The sequence below is a fragment of the Salmo salar genome, chromosome ssa13 (genome assembly GCF_905237065.1).
Source record: "Salmo salar chromosome ssa13, Ssal_v3.1, whole genome shotgun sequence".
Lineage (NCBI taxonomy): Eukaryota > Metazoa > Chordata > Actinopteri > Salmoniformes > Salmonidae > Salmo > Salmo salar.
In genome coordinates this window covers 70112670-70128052 of record NC_059454.1, presented here as the reverse complement: position 1 = coordinate 70128052, position 15383 = coordinate 70112670, and the positions used below count along the sequence as shown (strand labels likewise).

General features: G+C 42.7%; 1 protein-coding gene across 2 annotated transcripts in view; it reads right to left on the bottom strand.

Moving 5' to 3' along the window:
* Positions 1-9979, bottom strand: part of igsf9bb (immunoglobulin superfamily, member 9Bb) — a 176464-nt gene extending 166485 nt beyond the window's left edge. For both annotated transcript variants that reach the window (XM_014137396.2, XM_014137397.2), the window contains exon 1: positions 9702-9979. In XM_014137396.2, coding sequence (XP_013992871.1) covers positions 9702-9765 — 64 coding nt within the window. In that variant the 5' untranslated portion in view covers positions 9766-9979. The remainder of the gene's footprint in view (positions 1-9701) is intronic.
* Positions 9980-15383: the final 5404 nt, after the last annotated feature.

Genomic DNA, 15383 nt, shown 5'->3' with positions numbered 1-15383 from the left:
GTTGGTGACTTATGGAGCGTGCCATTTGCCCCGGGCGAGAAGATTACCATGCCGACGAGCACACCATGAAGCAGAGGACAGATTAAAACTAAAGCTTTACGTCTTACTTAATGCATTTTATTTAAGAACAATTTCAAGAATATCTTAATGAGCAGTGACACACGTCTCTCCATAACTGACTTCTTTATCATTCGGCTGTCCCCATAGGAGCACCATTTTTGGTTCCATGTAGAACCCTTTTTGGGTCCATGTAGAACACTCTGTGGAAAGGTTCAAACTGGCACCAAAAAGGTTCAACCTGGAGCCAAAAAGGGTTATCCTATGGGGACAACAGAAGAACCCTTTTAGGTTCTAGATTGCACCTTTTTTTTTAACAGTGTACTGGTTAACTACTAGAAAAGACACCCATTAGATAGCATAATAAAGAACCACATGCAAAAATGACTGTAATAAAAGGTTTGAATAACCTATAAACCTATGCAGGTTCAAATACTGGCCAAGATCTCACTCTTTGAGAGCTACTGTTAAGTGTGACCTCAAAACCAGGGCAGTTGAAGGAAGGTATTAGAGGAATACTTTATCTGAGGGAACAGGGACACTTCTGAGACACTTTTCCTCATCCCAATTTCCCACCCTCATATCCAGTAAGGATCCTCACTCTCTGACATGCACACACACACACACTCCTGGCAATGATACCAGTCTGAGGGCTAGAGAGAGCATTCTGTAGGAAGTACATTGCAGACAGGAAGCCATCTTTGAAGTGCTGAGAGCATAGAAATGGAATTGGGGCCAGACAAGATAGCCTAGCCCATCCAACATATTACAAAGTGAGGAGCTGTGCTGCCATATACTAATGGGGAAGAAGCTATACTGCTGGACTATATACATATTAGTTAATTATACAAAAAAATACAGCAGTATGAAATACAATGTATGTTATGTGATTTGTTGTGTGTATGTGGACCACTGACAAAGTGACCCACACCAAAAATATTATGATTAAGACCAGTCAGCAGTGTTCATCTTTATGTAGAATGTACTAAATGTGCGCACACAGACACAGACACACACACACACACACAATCACACATGCAAACACAAATTCACACTCTCTCTCACACACACACACCACAAATACTTGGAACCTTGACAATGAAATCGATTGCTTTGAATTGGCTGTCTCAGCATTCCTATCTGTGGTTAGTTAGTAACTACTCTGCAGGTTTCAGTGTGGTCATCAACAGTCGCCAACCTGCTCTTTTGTAATATGTATACCACCAAAATGTTTTGAGGCAGAAAAAGTATTACTGAAATCTCTATGCCTTTAACTAAATATTTTCCTTGTTGTTTTCATTATTTTCCCTCCACGATCCACACACAAAAAACATATAGCGTACTCATGCACTCGCACATACATGCACACACGCCCACACGCACAGACACACAGTCCTGACAAACTATCCTGGGGGGCAATGATGTTAAAACCCACCCCTTGCCCCAACACAACCTGCCCGCTCTGTACCCGTGCCATGTGCATTACGGTCAGGCACCAGAGTGGCATTTAACGCACAGCTTAGTCATAATCAGTTTAACAGGGGGAGAGCGCCTTCCTGTTAGTGGGCATATGCTCATATCATGTTTAAAGACGCACTATTCCCGGGGGAGGGGGGGGTGTAACAAGTGGAGTGTGGATGGGAGCAGACGGTTGCCGCGCACCCCTCCAGGCCTCCATTAACGTCGCTCTCCATGCTCCCATGCCCCCCACTCTGCTATCCCATATTGCTAAGAGCCAATTTAAATGGTGGTGGGGGTGTTGAGTTTGTGTGGCGAGCAAGACATTAGAGAAAGGACCTGAGACCAAAGGTCGGAGAGAGATGGAGGGTAGAAAGAGGATGCACACACAGAAAGAGAAGCAGACAAAAACAGAAGATGAGAGTTAAGACGGGGAGAGAGGGAAGACAGAGGGCAGAGAGAGAGAGAGACCGAGACAAGAACAGAGAGCACTCTGGCTCGTGTCCAGGGTTATCGCTGGCCAGAGTCGAGGCGTTTGCCAGCTGACAGCTTGAGACAGCAGCATTCAGGCAGGAGGACAGAGTACAGAGCAGTTTCTGTGGGTGTGTGTGTATATGGGCTCTAGAGCTCTGTGATGTCCGTCCGTAACGTCGGAGATAGGGAACATATGCAGAGGAGCACATGAGTGGCAGAGCAAGGTGACAGTCAGTTCTCAGTCGCCCAGAGGCATATGACACCAGCATCACAGCATCACTCAGTGTACTGTCCTCGTCTCCTTGGCAATAACAACAGTCTGCTGCCCTCCTGGCTGAATGGGACTACATATTTTGAGGAGGATATACAGTGCCTTTGGAAAGTATTCATACCCCTTGACGTATTGCACATTTTGGTGTGTTACAGCCTGAATTCTAAATTGGTTACATATATGTTGTTTCTCACACATTTACACACAATACCCCATACTGACGAAGTGAAAACATGTTTTTAGAAATGTTAGCAAATTTATTTAGAATACAGAAATATCTCATTTACATAAGCATTCACACCCCTGAGTCAATACATGTCAGAATCACCTTTGGCATCAATTACAGCTGTGAGTATATCTGGGTAAGTCTCTAAGAGCTTTGCACACCTGGATTGTACAATATTTGCACATTATTCTTTTTTAAATTCTTCAAGCTCTGTCAAATTGGCTGTTGATCATTGCTAAACAGCCAAACCAGGTTTTCCTTTAGGATTTTGCCTACGCTTAGCTCCATTCTGTTTCTTTTTTATCCTGAAAAACTAACCAGTCCCTAACGATTACAAGCATACCCATAACATGTTGCAGCCTACACTATGCTTGAAAATATGGAGAATGGTACTCAGTAATGTGTTGTTATGTTTGGGGCAAATCCAATACACTTCATATTGAAGTGTATTGATTGAATGGCGCCGGAAGAGATGGCTGCCGTTTTATGGATTCTTAACCAATTGCGCTAATGTGTGTGTTTCTGTCATCATCTCTTATGAACGAAAAGAGCTTCTGGATATCAGGATAGTGATTACTCACCTCGTACTGGACGAAGAATTTTTCTATAACGAGTCGGAAGCGAAGGATTTATTACAGACACCTGACAAAGCCAACATCCCCGTCATTCGCAGGAGAAAGAGACAGAGATATCGGGGATGGATGTCGGGGTGTCTTGTAAGGATCCGACAGCGAGTGGGTGATCTGCATCTACCATCAGTCCTATTAGCCAACATACAATCATTGGATAACAAAATAGTCGAGCTACGATCACGAATATCCTACCAACCGGACATTAAATTGTAATATCGTGTTTCACGGAGTCGTGACTGAACGACGACATGGATAAAATACAGCTGCCAGGTTTTATGCTGCATCGGCAAGATAGAACAGCTGCCTCCGGTAAGACAAGGGGTGGGGGTGATGAAGATCAAAGGTTAGTGCTGCATTTAGCTGTGTTTTGGGTATTTGTGATGCATGCTAGTTGCTTGGAAATGGCTGTGTGTTTTTTTGTGTCCATGTACTCTCCTAACATAATCTAATGTTTTGCTTTCGCTGTAAAGCCTTTTGGTAATCGGACAACGTGGTTCGATTCAGGAGAAGTGTATCTATAAAATGGTGTAAAATAGTCCTATGTTTGAGAACTTTGAATTATGACATTTTGTGGTTTTAAATTTGGCGCTCTGATTTGTCACTGGCTGTTGAATAGTGTGGGACGATATCATCCCACCTCCCCTAGAGAGGTTAAGGAGATGTTTATCTATAATTCTTTGAATAACCGTTTAATATTTTATCAACGTTTATGATGAGTATTTTTTGTAAATTGTTGTGCTGATTCACCGGCAGTTTTGGAGGCAAAATATTTTCTGAACATCACGCGCCAAAGTAAAATGGGGTTTTTGGATATAAATATGAACTTTATCGAACAAAACATACATGTATTGTGTAACATGACGTCCTAGGAGTGTCATCTGATGAAGATCGTCAAAGGTTAGTGCATAATTTTAGCTGTATTTCTGGTTTTTGTGACCCCTCTCCTGCTTGGAAAATGGCTGTGTGGTTTTTCTTGTGTTGGTACTGTCCTAACATAATCTAACTTTATGCTTTCGCCGTAAAGCCTTTTTGAAATCAGACAATGTGGTTGGAATAAGGAGAGGTGTATCTTTAAAATGGTGTAAAATAGTTGTATGTTTAGGAAATCTGAATTATGACATTTTGTTGTTTTGAAATTTCACTGGCTGTGTCCCACATAGCCCATAGAAGTTAAGCATGTCCCAGTTTAGGTCACCTAGCAGCACAAGCTCTGAAGATAGATGGGGGGCAATCAGTTCACATATGGTGTCAAGAGCACAGCTGGGGGCAGAGGGTGGTCTATAGCAGGCGGCAACGGTGAGAGACTTGTTTTTAGAGAGATGGATTTTTAAAAGTAGAAGTTCAAATAGTTTGGGTACAGACCTGGATAATAGGACATAACTCTGCAGGCTACACCACCCCCTTTGGCCGTTCTATCTTGTCTGAAAATGTTATAGTTAGGGATGAAGATTTCAGAGTTTTTGTGGACTTCCTAAGCCAGGATTCAGACACGGCTAGGACATCCGGGTTGGCAGAGTGTGCTAAAGCAGTGAATAAAACAAACTTAAGGAGGAGGCTTCTAATGTTAACATGAATGAAACCAAGGCTATTACTGTTACAGAAGTCATCAAAAGAGAGCGCCTGAGGAATAGGAGTGGAGCTAGGCACTGCAGGGCCTGGATTCACCTCTACATCACCAGAGGAACAGAGGAGGAGTAGGATAAGGGTATGGCTAAAAGCTATGAGAATTGGTCGTCTATGACGTCCGGAATAGAGAGTAAAAGGAGCAGGTTTCTGGGGGCGATAAAATAGCTTCAAGGTATAATGTACAGACAAAGGTATGGTAGGATGTGAATACAGTGGAGGTAAACCTAGGCATTGAGTGATAATGAGAGAGATATTATCTCTAGAAACATCATTGAAACCAGAAGATGTCATAGCATGTGTGGGTGGTGGAACTGAAAGGTTGGATAAGGTATAATGAGCAGGGCTAGAGGCTCTACAGTGAAATAAGCCAATAAACACTAACCAGAACAGCAATGGACAAGGCATATTGACATTAAGGAGAGGCATGCTTAGCCGAGTGATCATAAGGGTCCAGTGAGATTCAGACAGCTAGCCGGGCCATAGGTAGCAAGCTGGCAGAAGATGGAGGAAGGTCTGTATTTAGCCACCTCGTGCGTTTCCGTCTGTAGATTAGTGGGGTTCCGTGTGGTAGGGGGGGACCAGTCCAATTGGCAAAATAGTTCTAGTGGCCCAAGAAAATTGTCCGATAGACCTATTCAGATGGCAGCCGATAAGACAGCTAACGATTAGCGGGCCGCAGATGGGCGTTCAGGTTACGTCGCGACGGAGGGGCCAGTTGGATATCTCCCTCGGGCAGAGCCCTTCTTACATCAGCTGATATCACAAAGTGCTGTACAGAAACCCAGCCTAAAACCCCAAACAGCCAGCAATGCAGGTGTAGAAGCACGGTGGCTAGGAAAAACTCCCTAGAAAAGCCAAAACCTAGGAAGAAACCTAGAGAGGAACCAGGCTATGAGGGGTGGCCAGTCCTCTTCTGGCTGTGCCGGGTGGAGATTATAACAGCACATGGCCTAGATGTTCAAATGTTCATAAATGACCAGCATTGTCAAATAATAATAATCATAGTAGTTGTCGAGGGTGCAACAAGTCAGTAACACAAGAGTAAGTGTCAGTTGGCTTTTTCATAGCCGATCTTTGAGAGTATCTCTACCGCTCCTGCTGTCTCTAGAGAGTTGAAAACAGCATGAACATGACAACAACATGGTAGCAGCACAAAACATAGTACAAACATTATTGGGCACAGACAACAGCACAAAGGGCAAGAAGGTAGAGACAACAATACATCACGCAAAGCAGTCACAACTGTCAGTACGAGTGTCCATGATTGAGTCTTTGAATGAAGAGATTGAGATAAAACTGTCCAGTGTGTGTTTGTTGCAGCTCGTTCAACATTCACAAGGCCTCGGGGCCAGATGGATTACCAGGACATGTACTCTGAGCATGCGCTGACCAACTGGCAAGTGTCTTCACTGACATTTTCAACCTGTCCCTGACGGAGTCTGTAATACTAACATGTTTCAAGCAGACCACCATAGTCCCTGTGCCCAAGAACACTAAGGTAACCGGCCTAAATGACTATCAACCCGTAGCACTCACCTCTGTAGCCATGAAGTGCTTTGAAAGGATGTTCATGGCTCACATCAACACCATTATCCCAGAAACCCTAGACCCACTCCAATTCGAATACCACCCCGACAGATCCACATATGATGCAATCTCTATTGCACTTCACACTGCCCTTTCCCACCTAGACTAAAGGAACACCTATGTGAGAACACTATTCATTGACTACAGCTCAGCGTTCAACACCATAGTGCCCTCAAAGCTCAAATGAAATCAAATTTTATTGGTCAAATACACATGGTTAGCAGACATTATTGTGAGTGTAGCGAAATGCTTGTGCTTCTAGTTCCGACAGTGCAGCAATATCTAACAAGTAATCTAACAATTCCACAACACCTACCTAATACACACAAATCTAAGTAAAGGAATGGAATACCGAGCGGCATAGGCAAGATGCAATAGATGGTAAAAATACAGTGTATACATATGAGATGAGCTCATCACTAAGCTACGGACCCAGGGACTAAACACCTCCCTCTGCAACTGGATCCTGGACTTCCTGATGGCCCGCCCCCAGGTGGTAAGGGTAGGTAACAACACATCTGCCACACTATTCCTCAATACAAGGGGGCCCCTCAGGGGTGAGTGCTCAGTCCCCTCCTGTACTCCCTGTTCACCCATGACTGCATAGCCAGGTACAACTCCAACACCATCATTAAGTTTGCCGACGACATAAAAGTGTCTAATCACTGACAATGATGAGGAAGCCTATGCGGAGGAGGTCAGAGACCTGGCTGTGTGGTGCCAGGATAACAACCTCTCCCTCAATGTGATCAAGACAAAGGAGATGATTGTGGACTACAGGAAAAGGAGGACCGAGTCAACCCCCATTCTCATCGACAGGGCTGTAGTGGAGCAGGTTGTGAGCTTCAAGTTCCTTGGTCTCCACATCACCAACAAACACACCAAGACAGTTGTGAAGGGCACGACAAAGCCTATCCACACGTAGGAGACTGAAAAGATTTGGCATGGGTCCTCAGATGCTCAAAATGTTCTACAGCTGTACCATCAAGAGCATCCTGACTGGTTGTATCACTGCCTGGTATGGAAGAATCCGACCGCAAGGCACAACAGAGGGTAGTGCATACAGCCCAGTACATCACTGGGGCCAAGGTTCCTGCCATCCAGGACCTCTATACCAGGTGTTGTCAGAAGAAGGCCCTGGAAATTGTCAAAGATTCCAGCCACCCAAGTCATAGACTGTTCTCTCTGCTACCGCACAGCAAGCGGTACAGGAGCGCCAAGTCTAGGTCAAAAAGGCTTCTGAACAGCTTCTACCCCCAAGCCATCAGACTCCTGAACAGCTAATCATTGCCACCCCCCCACCCCAGAACGCTGCTGCTACTCTTTGGTTATCATCTATGCATAGTCACTTTAATAACTCTACCTACATGTACATATTACCTCAATTACCTCAACTAACCTGTGCCCCCGCACATTGACTCTGTACCGGTATCCCCTGTATATAGACTTGCTACTGTTATTTTACTGCTGCTCTTTAACTATGTTATTTTTAATTTATCTATTTTTTACGTAACACTTATTTTTCTTTAAAATGCATTGTTGGCTAAGGGCTTGGAAGTAAGCATTTCACTGTAAGGTCTACACATGTTCTATTCGGAGCATGTGACAAATACAATTTTATTTGATATTCAGGACAAAATGTTAATTGCTTTGCCACATTTTTTGCAGTATAACTTTAGTGCCTGGTTGCAAACAGGATGCATGTTTGGGAATATTTGTATTCGGTACAGGCTTCCTTCTTTTCACTCTGTCAATTAGGTTAGTATTGTGGAGTAACTACAATGTTGTTGATCCATCCTCAGTTACCTCCTATCACAGCCATTACACTCTATAACTGTTTTAAAGTTACCGTTGGCCTCATGGTGAAATCCCTGAGCGGTTTCCTTCCTCTCTGGCAAATGAGTTAGGAAGGACGCCTGTATCTTTGTAGTAACTGGGTGTATAGATACACCATCCAAAGTGTAATTAATAACATCAGCATGCTCAAAGGGATATTCAATGTCTGCTTTTTTTTTTTACCCTTCTACCAATAAGGGCCCTTCTTTCTGAGGCATTGGAAAACCTCCCTGGTCTTTGTGGTTGAATCTATGTTTGAAATTCACTGCTCAAATGAGGGACCTTACAGATAATTGTATGTGTGGGGTACAGAGATGAGGTTGTCACTCAAAAACAGTATTATTGCACACAGAGTGAGTCCATGAAACTTATGTGACTTGTTTAGCAAATTCTTACACCTGAACACATTTAGGCTGCCATAACAAAGGGATTGAATACTTATTTACTCAAGAGATTTCAGCTTTTCCTTTTTTTCCCATTTGTAAAAATTAATCTATATTTAAACCATTTTATATTCAGGCTGTAACACAACAAAATGTGGAAAAATAAGAATTTTTGTACTACTACTGTAGTATATACTGTAGGCTACGCACAACTATTCTGCACATAGCAGCAAAGACTAACTATCAATGTAAACTCAACCCCTTGATTATCAATCCAAATGAACTATCAATGGATATATGCAGTATAAACTTAACTGAGCATATTTGACCATTCTTGAACATACTGTACCATGTTGCAGCAGTGACACTATTAAAAAAAAATAATAATAAACTCCACCCAGTGGACATAGATGGAAGTATGGGCTAACTGAATCCATAATATGAGACAGTTTTAAATTGGGATGAAAACGTATGTTTATCACCGCACCTGTATTGCAAGACACTATGTATAACCATAGTTGGTGGCACAAACATATAAGTAGGCCTGCCTTTCGCGATTAAGAAAGTAAAGTGTCAAAAGAAAACTCTACGACAAGTGTTTTTTAAGGTAAAACACGAACAAACCATTTACAAAACCACTAAGAATTTCAGTTGCGTTTTTAAACATACAAAACGCTATTGTCGAGTCACGAATATAGCTAACAGCACTACTGAGAATCAGGATGGTGTTTTGCACGCGCCTCTGCAGCTACCTAAAGGTTATTCAAATTAGTTTATAGCAGCATGACAATCCATTCCCAAACCGTATTATTAGATACAGTAGTAAATCAGGATTAGTGCTCTTAATTTCTTATTATCCACCCCCTTATGCCAATGTACATACAGGGCATGGGGTGGATATTCTTCATAATAAAATGCATTTTTATTACTTTTCCTCCTAATTTGTGCTCGTCTTATCATTACACTTTGAAACAGGTGCAAGCAATTCAAACACAATGGATACCGAATTGAATAAACTCAATTTTGCCTACTTTTGTCAGACATTTGTGGACAGGCAAACAACCAATGATCCGAAAGCCATATAGCCTAGTAAACATAGCCACAATAAAACTTCAGCAGGAAGCAGTATAAAATATTGCACTTCAACTCACCTTGAGCTGCCGTTCCTCGGGTGCTGAATACACTTGCTATCAAAGTGGCCACATACCAAATCATAGTACTATTGCCAACCAGAAAGAAACCTCATCATATCTCAAAGTGCCCCTTTCAATAAACCTTTCATTACTGAGTCCCCGGGTCGATAAACGCGCAATCTGTTGCGGTTGATATCCTTTAAATCATGCCCTGCACACTTTTTCACCGGCGCCCTTCGCTTTATCCCTCCCCTGCTCTCCTTCGCATCCTCTCTCGCTGAGACAGAGCACCTGCACCAGTGAGAGGAGAGCAGATGACGTCAGATGGTAAATCCAACATGAAACCAGGCATGACACTTTAGATTTTAGATCCGCCTCCGCACTCTTTTCATTGGTGAGTGTAGGAGGCTTTGGGGCGTGGATTGGTTTCTCCACTGTCGCTTTGGACGCACAACCAGACAAGCCCTGTTTCAAGGTGAGTTGGAGCGTGAAGTTGCATCGGAGCCGCAATGACATCTTCGTTACAAGGAACCATCTCAAACCCAAATTGCAGTCACATATTAGGATTATCAAATATGTATTCTATCTTCACAGGACTTTATGCAAAAACACTTTGAGCATCTTGCAGGTGCAACCTGAGCGCGCGCGCATACACTCGTGTACGTGAGCGATCCTGCATAGGGTACTTTATAATATTAACCTACCGGTAATCCGTTATTGACAGATTTAATTGAAATAGTTTCTAATGATACTTGGCGTTCAGGAATATTGATTATTTCCAACATGGACCTACACATTCAATATTGCCATCAAACGAAATGCGACATCCGTCATCCTGATCTAGCCTTAATGTTAGTGTCAATAATAAACCGACGTCCGACGATGCTGGCTGCCCTCACGTCCGTGAAGAAGAGTCTCTATAGTTGATCTCGTAGGTTTATGTTTTCTGAGGATAGTTCTCTTTTCCATTGTTCGAATTGTCATTGCGCCCAACCATACATCGTTGACAAGATAATAGTTATTATATCTATTAATATTTATCCCACCAGGCATAGTATTAGCTTGTGTAATAAGTTATTAACCATTGGTGCAATAACAACATGTATTCGATGAGATTTTGATAGTGTTATGTATAGGCACTATAGTGTGTACAATATGATTGGTTAATGTCCTATGTAGGCAGTTAGAAAGGCTTTATGAATGCATACCTAGCCTAATGTGTTCACAAAGTGGAGAGAAGATTTCAGGAGTCTTAAATCATGTTCACATTGGCAGTTTGAAGTGACTCAAATCTTATTTGCATATCCGATTAGAATCTGTTCTTTTCCCTGCAGTCTGAACAGTCAAAAAGCACATGGAATAGGATATTTCAAGCCACATTTCAAACCACCTTAGTAGTTGATTTAAAGTCAGATACAAATCTGGTTCCTGGCCATGTGACTTGTGTCTGAATGGTCAAAACAAATGTATTTGCCCTCAAGTGTTGCTTGCTAGCTACTCCGTTGACAGTTTGACAAGAACATGTGGTAGCTAATTAGCTTTTTAATTGTTTACTAACAGATTTGAGCATTAAGGCCTGCAGTGTGTACAAGGCTTTAATGTAGCCTACATGCAGAACACACTTTGAAACGTTAGCACGTGCCAACTAATCTGAAGTAATTGTCTTTTTTAACTCGTGAGGGTTTAAATACCATCATAAGAGAATGTAAAGGATATTTGTTTAGTTCACTGGATGGATTTTAAACCACAAAATAGACCATTTAAAAACAATTGGGATTTAACAGTTGTTAAAACAATAAGTAGGAAAGTAACTTGTGTATAATTTGCAAAGGAGTTCTGTGGAAACAACAATAAAAAATCATCCCTAAATACACATTACTTCAGTGGTAATTGTGGCATCTTTCTTCCATGGCTACTAGGCCTACAGTGGGAATGGTTTGCTATGCAATCCATTTCAGCCAATGTTTTTAATGGAAGTAGTGGTGGACTGCCAATGCTTTCTGACGCTCAATATGCCAGCCTCTATATGACATTTTACAGCTGGGCAGCACTCAGGTGACACTTAAGATGCACTGTATCTCTCATCTTCAATGTTTATTTCTACGAGCTGGGCCCAAGAGTTATTTGGCATCAAAATGCACTCTGCAAATAAAGTTGAATGCATAACAATATATAATACATTTGTATTGGCCTATACAACTACAGCCCTTTCAAAACTAAATATTTTGCCTAATCAATGTAAACATGTCATAATGTAAGATTTATTTTCGCACACTGTTAGCCGAACGTGATTGATTATACAGTATATAGCCATTTAACAAGCTCAAGATACAAAGCCATAACTTTTAAAGGAATGATTCATACTCTGCTGGTAGCCTAATGAGCTACGTCTAAAGATGACGGATCTTAATTTGAGCCAGTTTGCTACACCAGGAAAATAATCCTGCAACAGCAGGAAATGTGAATTATTATGTGGATTATAATGAATAGACATTGTTGTAGGGTTGATAGATTTTTCGTAAGGGAAAATTAAGCCTTTTAATACCTTAATTACACTACACGTTTAAATCAAATTAAATTGTATTTGTCACATGCGCTGAATACAACCTTACAAGCCCTTAACCAACAATGCAATTCAAGAAATAGAGTTAAGAAAATATTGACTAAATAAACTAAAGTAAACAATTTAATAAAAAGTAACACAATTAAATAACAATAACAAGGTTTTCTAGAGGGGGTACCGGTACTGAGTCAATGTGCAGAGGTACAGGTTAGTCGAAGTAATTTGTACCTGTAAGTAGGGGTAAAGTGACTATGCATAGATAATAAACAGTGAGTAGCAGCAGTGTAAAAACAAAGGGGGGGAGTGTCAATGTAAATAGTCCAGGTGGCCATTTGATTTATTGTTCAGCAGTCTTATAGCTTGGGGGTAAAAGCTATTAAGGAGCCTTTTGGACCTAGATTTGGCGCTCCGGTATGCTGTGCGGTAGCCTTGTATATAGGTCCTGTGATGTACTGGGCCGCACACACTACCCTCTACAACGCCTTAAGGCCGAATGCCGAGCAGTTGCCTTACCAGGTGGTGATGCAACCGGTCAGGATGCTCTCGAGGGTGCAGCTGTATAACTTCTTGAGTATCTGGGGATCCATGCCAAATCTTTTCAGTCTCCTGAGGGGGAAACGGTGTTGTCGTGCCTGGTGTGTTTGGACCATGATAGTTTGTTGGTGATGTGGGCACCAAGGAACTTGAAACTCTCGACCCACTCCAGTACAGCCCAGTCGATGTTAATGGGGGCCTGTTCGGCTCTCCTTTTCCTGTAGTCCACAATCAGCTCCTTTGTCTTGCTCACATTGAGAGTGAGGTTGTTGTCTTGGCACCATGCTGACCTCCTCCCTATAGGCTGTTTCATCGTTGTCGGTGATCAGGCCTACCACTGTTGTGTCGTCAGGCAAACATAACGATGGTGTTGGAGTCGTGCTTGGCCACGCAGTTGTGGGGGAACAGGGAGTACAGGCGGGGACTAAGTACACACCCCTGAGGGGCCCCAGTGTTGAGGATCAGCATGGCAGATGTGTTGTTGCCTACCTTTACCACCTGGGGGCGGCCCGTCAGGAAGTCCAAGATCCAGTTGCAGAGGGAGGTGTTAAGTCCCAGGGTCCTTAGCTTAGTGATGAGCTTTGTGGGCAATATGGTGTTGAACGCTGAGCTGTAGTCAATGAACAGCATTCTCACATAAGTGTTCATTTTGTCCAGGTGGGAAAGGGCAGTGGGGAGTGCGATTGAGATTGCATCATCTGTGGGTCTGTTGGGGCGGTATGCAAATTGGAGTGGGTCCAGGGTTTCCGGGATGATGGTGTTGATGTGAGCTATGACCAGCCTTTCAAAGCACTTCATGGCTACTGATGTGAGTGCTACGGGTCGGTAGTCATTTAGGCAGGTTACCTTAGTGTTCTTGGGCACAGGGACTATGGTGATCTGCTTGAAACATGTAGGTATTACAGACTCGGTCAGAGAGAAGTTGAAAACGTCAGTGAAGACACTTGCCAGTTGGTTCACGCATACTCTGAGTACACGTCCTGGTAATCCATCTGGCTCCGCAGCCTTATGAATGTTGACCTGTTTAAAAGTCTTGCTCACATCGGCAACAGAGAGCGTGATCACACAGTCGTCTGGAACAGCTGGTGCTCTCATGCATGCTTCAGTGTTGCTTGCCTTGAAGCAAGCATAAAAGGGATTTAGCTTGTCTTGTAGGCTCGCGTCATTGGACAGCTCGCGGCTGGGTTTCCCTTTGTAGTCTGTAATAGTTTGCAAGCCCTGCCACAAGCCGGTGTAGTAGGATTCAATCTTAGTCCTGTATTGATGCTTTGCCTGTTTGATAGTTCGTTGGAGGGCATAGCGGAATTACTAATAAGCGTCCGGATTAGTGACTGAGGTGGTATACTCCTCAATGCCATTGGATGAATCCCGGAAGATATTCCAGCCTGTGCTAGCAAATCAGTACTGTAGCGTAGCATCCGTGTCATCTGACCACTTCCGTATTGAGCGAGACACTGATACTTCTTGCTTTAGTTTTTGCTTGTAAGCAGGAATCAGGAGGATAGAATTATGGTCAGATTTGCCAAATGGTGTGCGTCTGTGTGTGGAGTAAATGTGGTCTAGAGTTTTTTTCCCCTGTGGTTGCACATGTAACATGCTGGTAAAAATGAGGTAAAATGGATTTAAGTTTGCCTGCATTAAAGTCCCCGGCCACTAGGAGCGCCGCTTCTGGATAAGCATTTTCTTGTTTGCTTATGGCCTTATACAGCTCGTTGAGTGCGGTCCTAGTGCCAGCATCGGTTTGTGGTGGTAAATAGACAGCTACGAATAATACAGATCTCTCGGTAGATAGTGTGGTCTACAGTTTATCATGAGGTACTCTACCTCAGGTGAGTAATACCTTGAGACTTTTTAGACATCGCGCACCAGCTGTATTGACAAATAGACACACACCCCCGCCCCACGGAGAAGCCAGCCAGCTCTATATTATCTGTGTCGTCATTCAGCCACGACTTGTGAAACATAAGCCATTACAGTTTTTAAAGTCCCGTTGGTAGGATAGTCTTGATCGTAGATCATCCAGTTTATTTTCCAGTGATTGCAAGTTGGCTAATAGTACAGAGGGTAGTGGCGGTTTACCCGCTAACCAAGAAATTTTCACAAGGCACCCCCCCACGGTATCTGTATTTTCTACATGTAAATGATGGGGATTTGTGCCTGCTCGGGAAAGCAGTATATATTTTGGGTCGGATTCATTAACCTCTTACATCTAGACGTTCCGCTAGCGGAACACCTGCTCCAATATCCAATGATAGGCGTGGCGCGAATTACAAATTCCTCAAAAATACAAAAACTTCAATTTTTCAAACATATGACTATTTTACAGCATTTTAAAGACAAGACTCTCCTTTATCTAACCACACTGTCCGATTTCAAAAAGGCTTTACAGCAAAAGCAAAACATTAGATTATGTCAGCAGAGTACCCAGCCAGAAATTATCAGACACCCATTTTTCAAGCTAGCATATAATGTCACAAAAAACAAAACCACAGCTAAATGCAGCACCAACCTTTGATGATCTTCATCAGATGACACACCTAGGACATTATGTTATACAATACATGCATGTTTTGTTCAATCAAGTTCATATTTATATCAAAAAA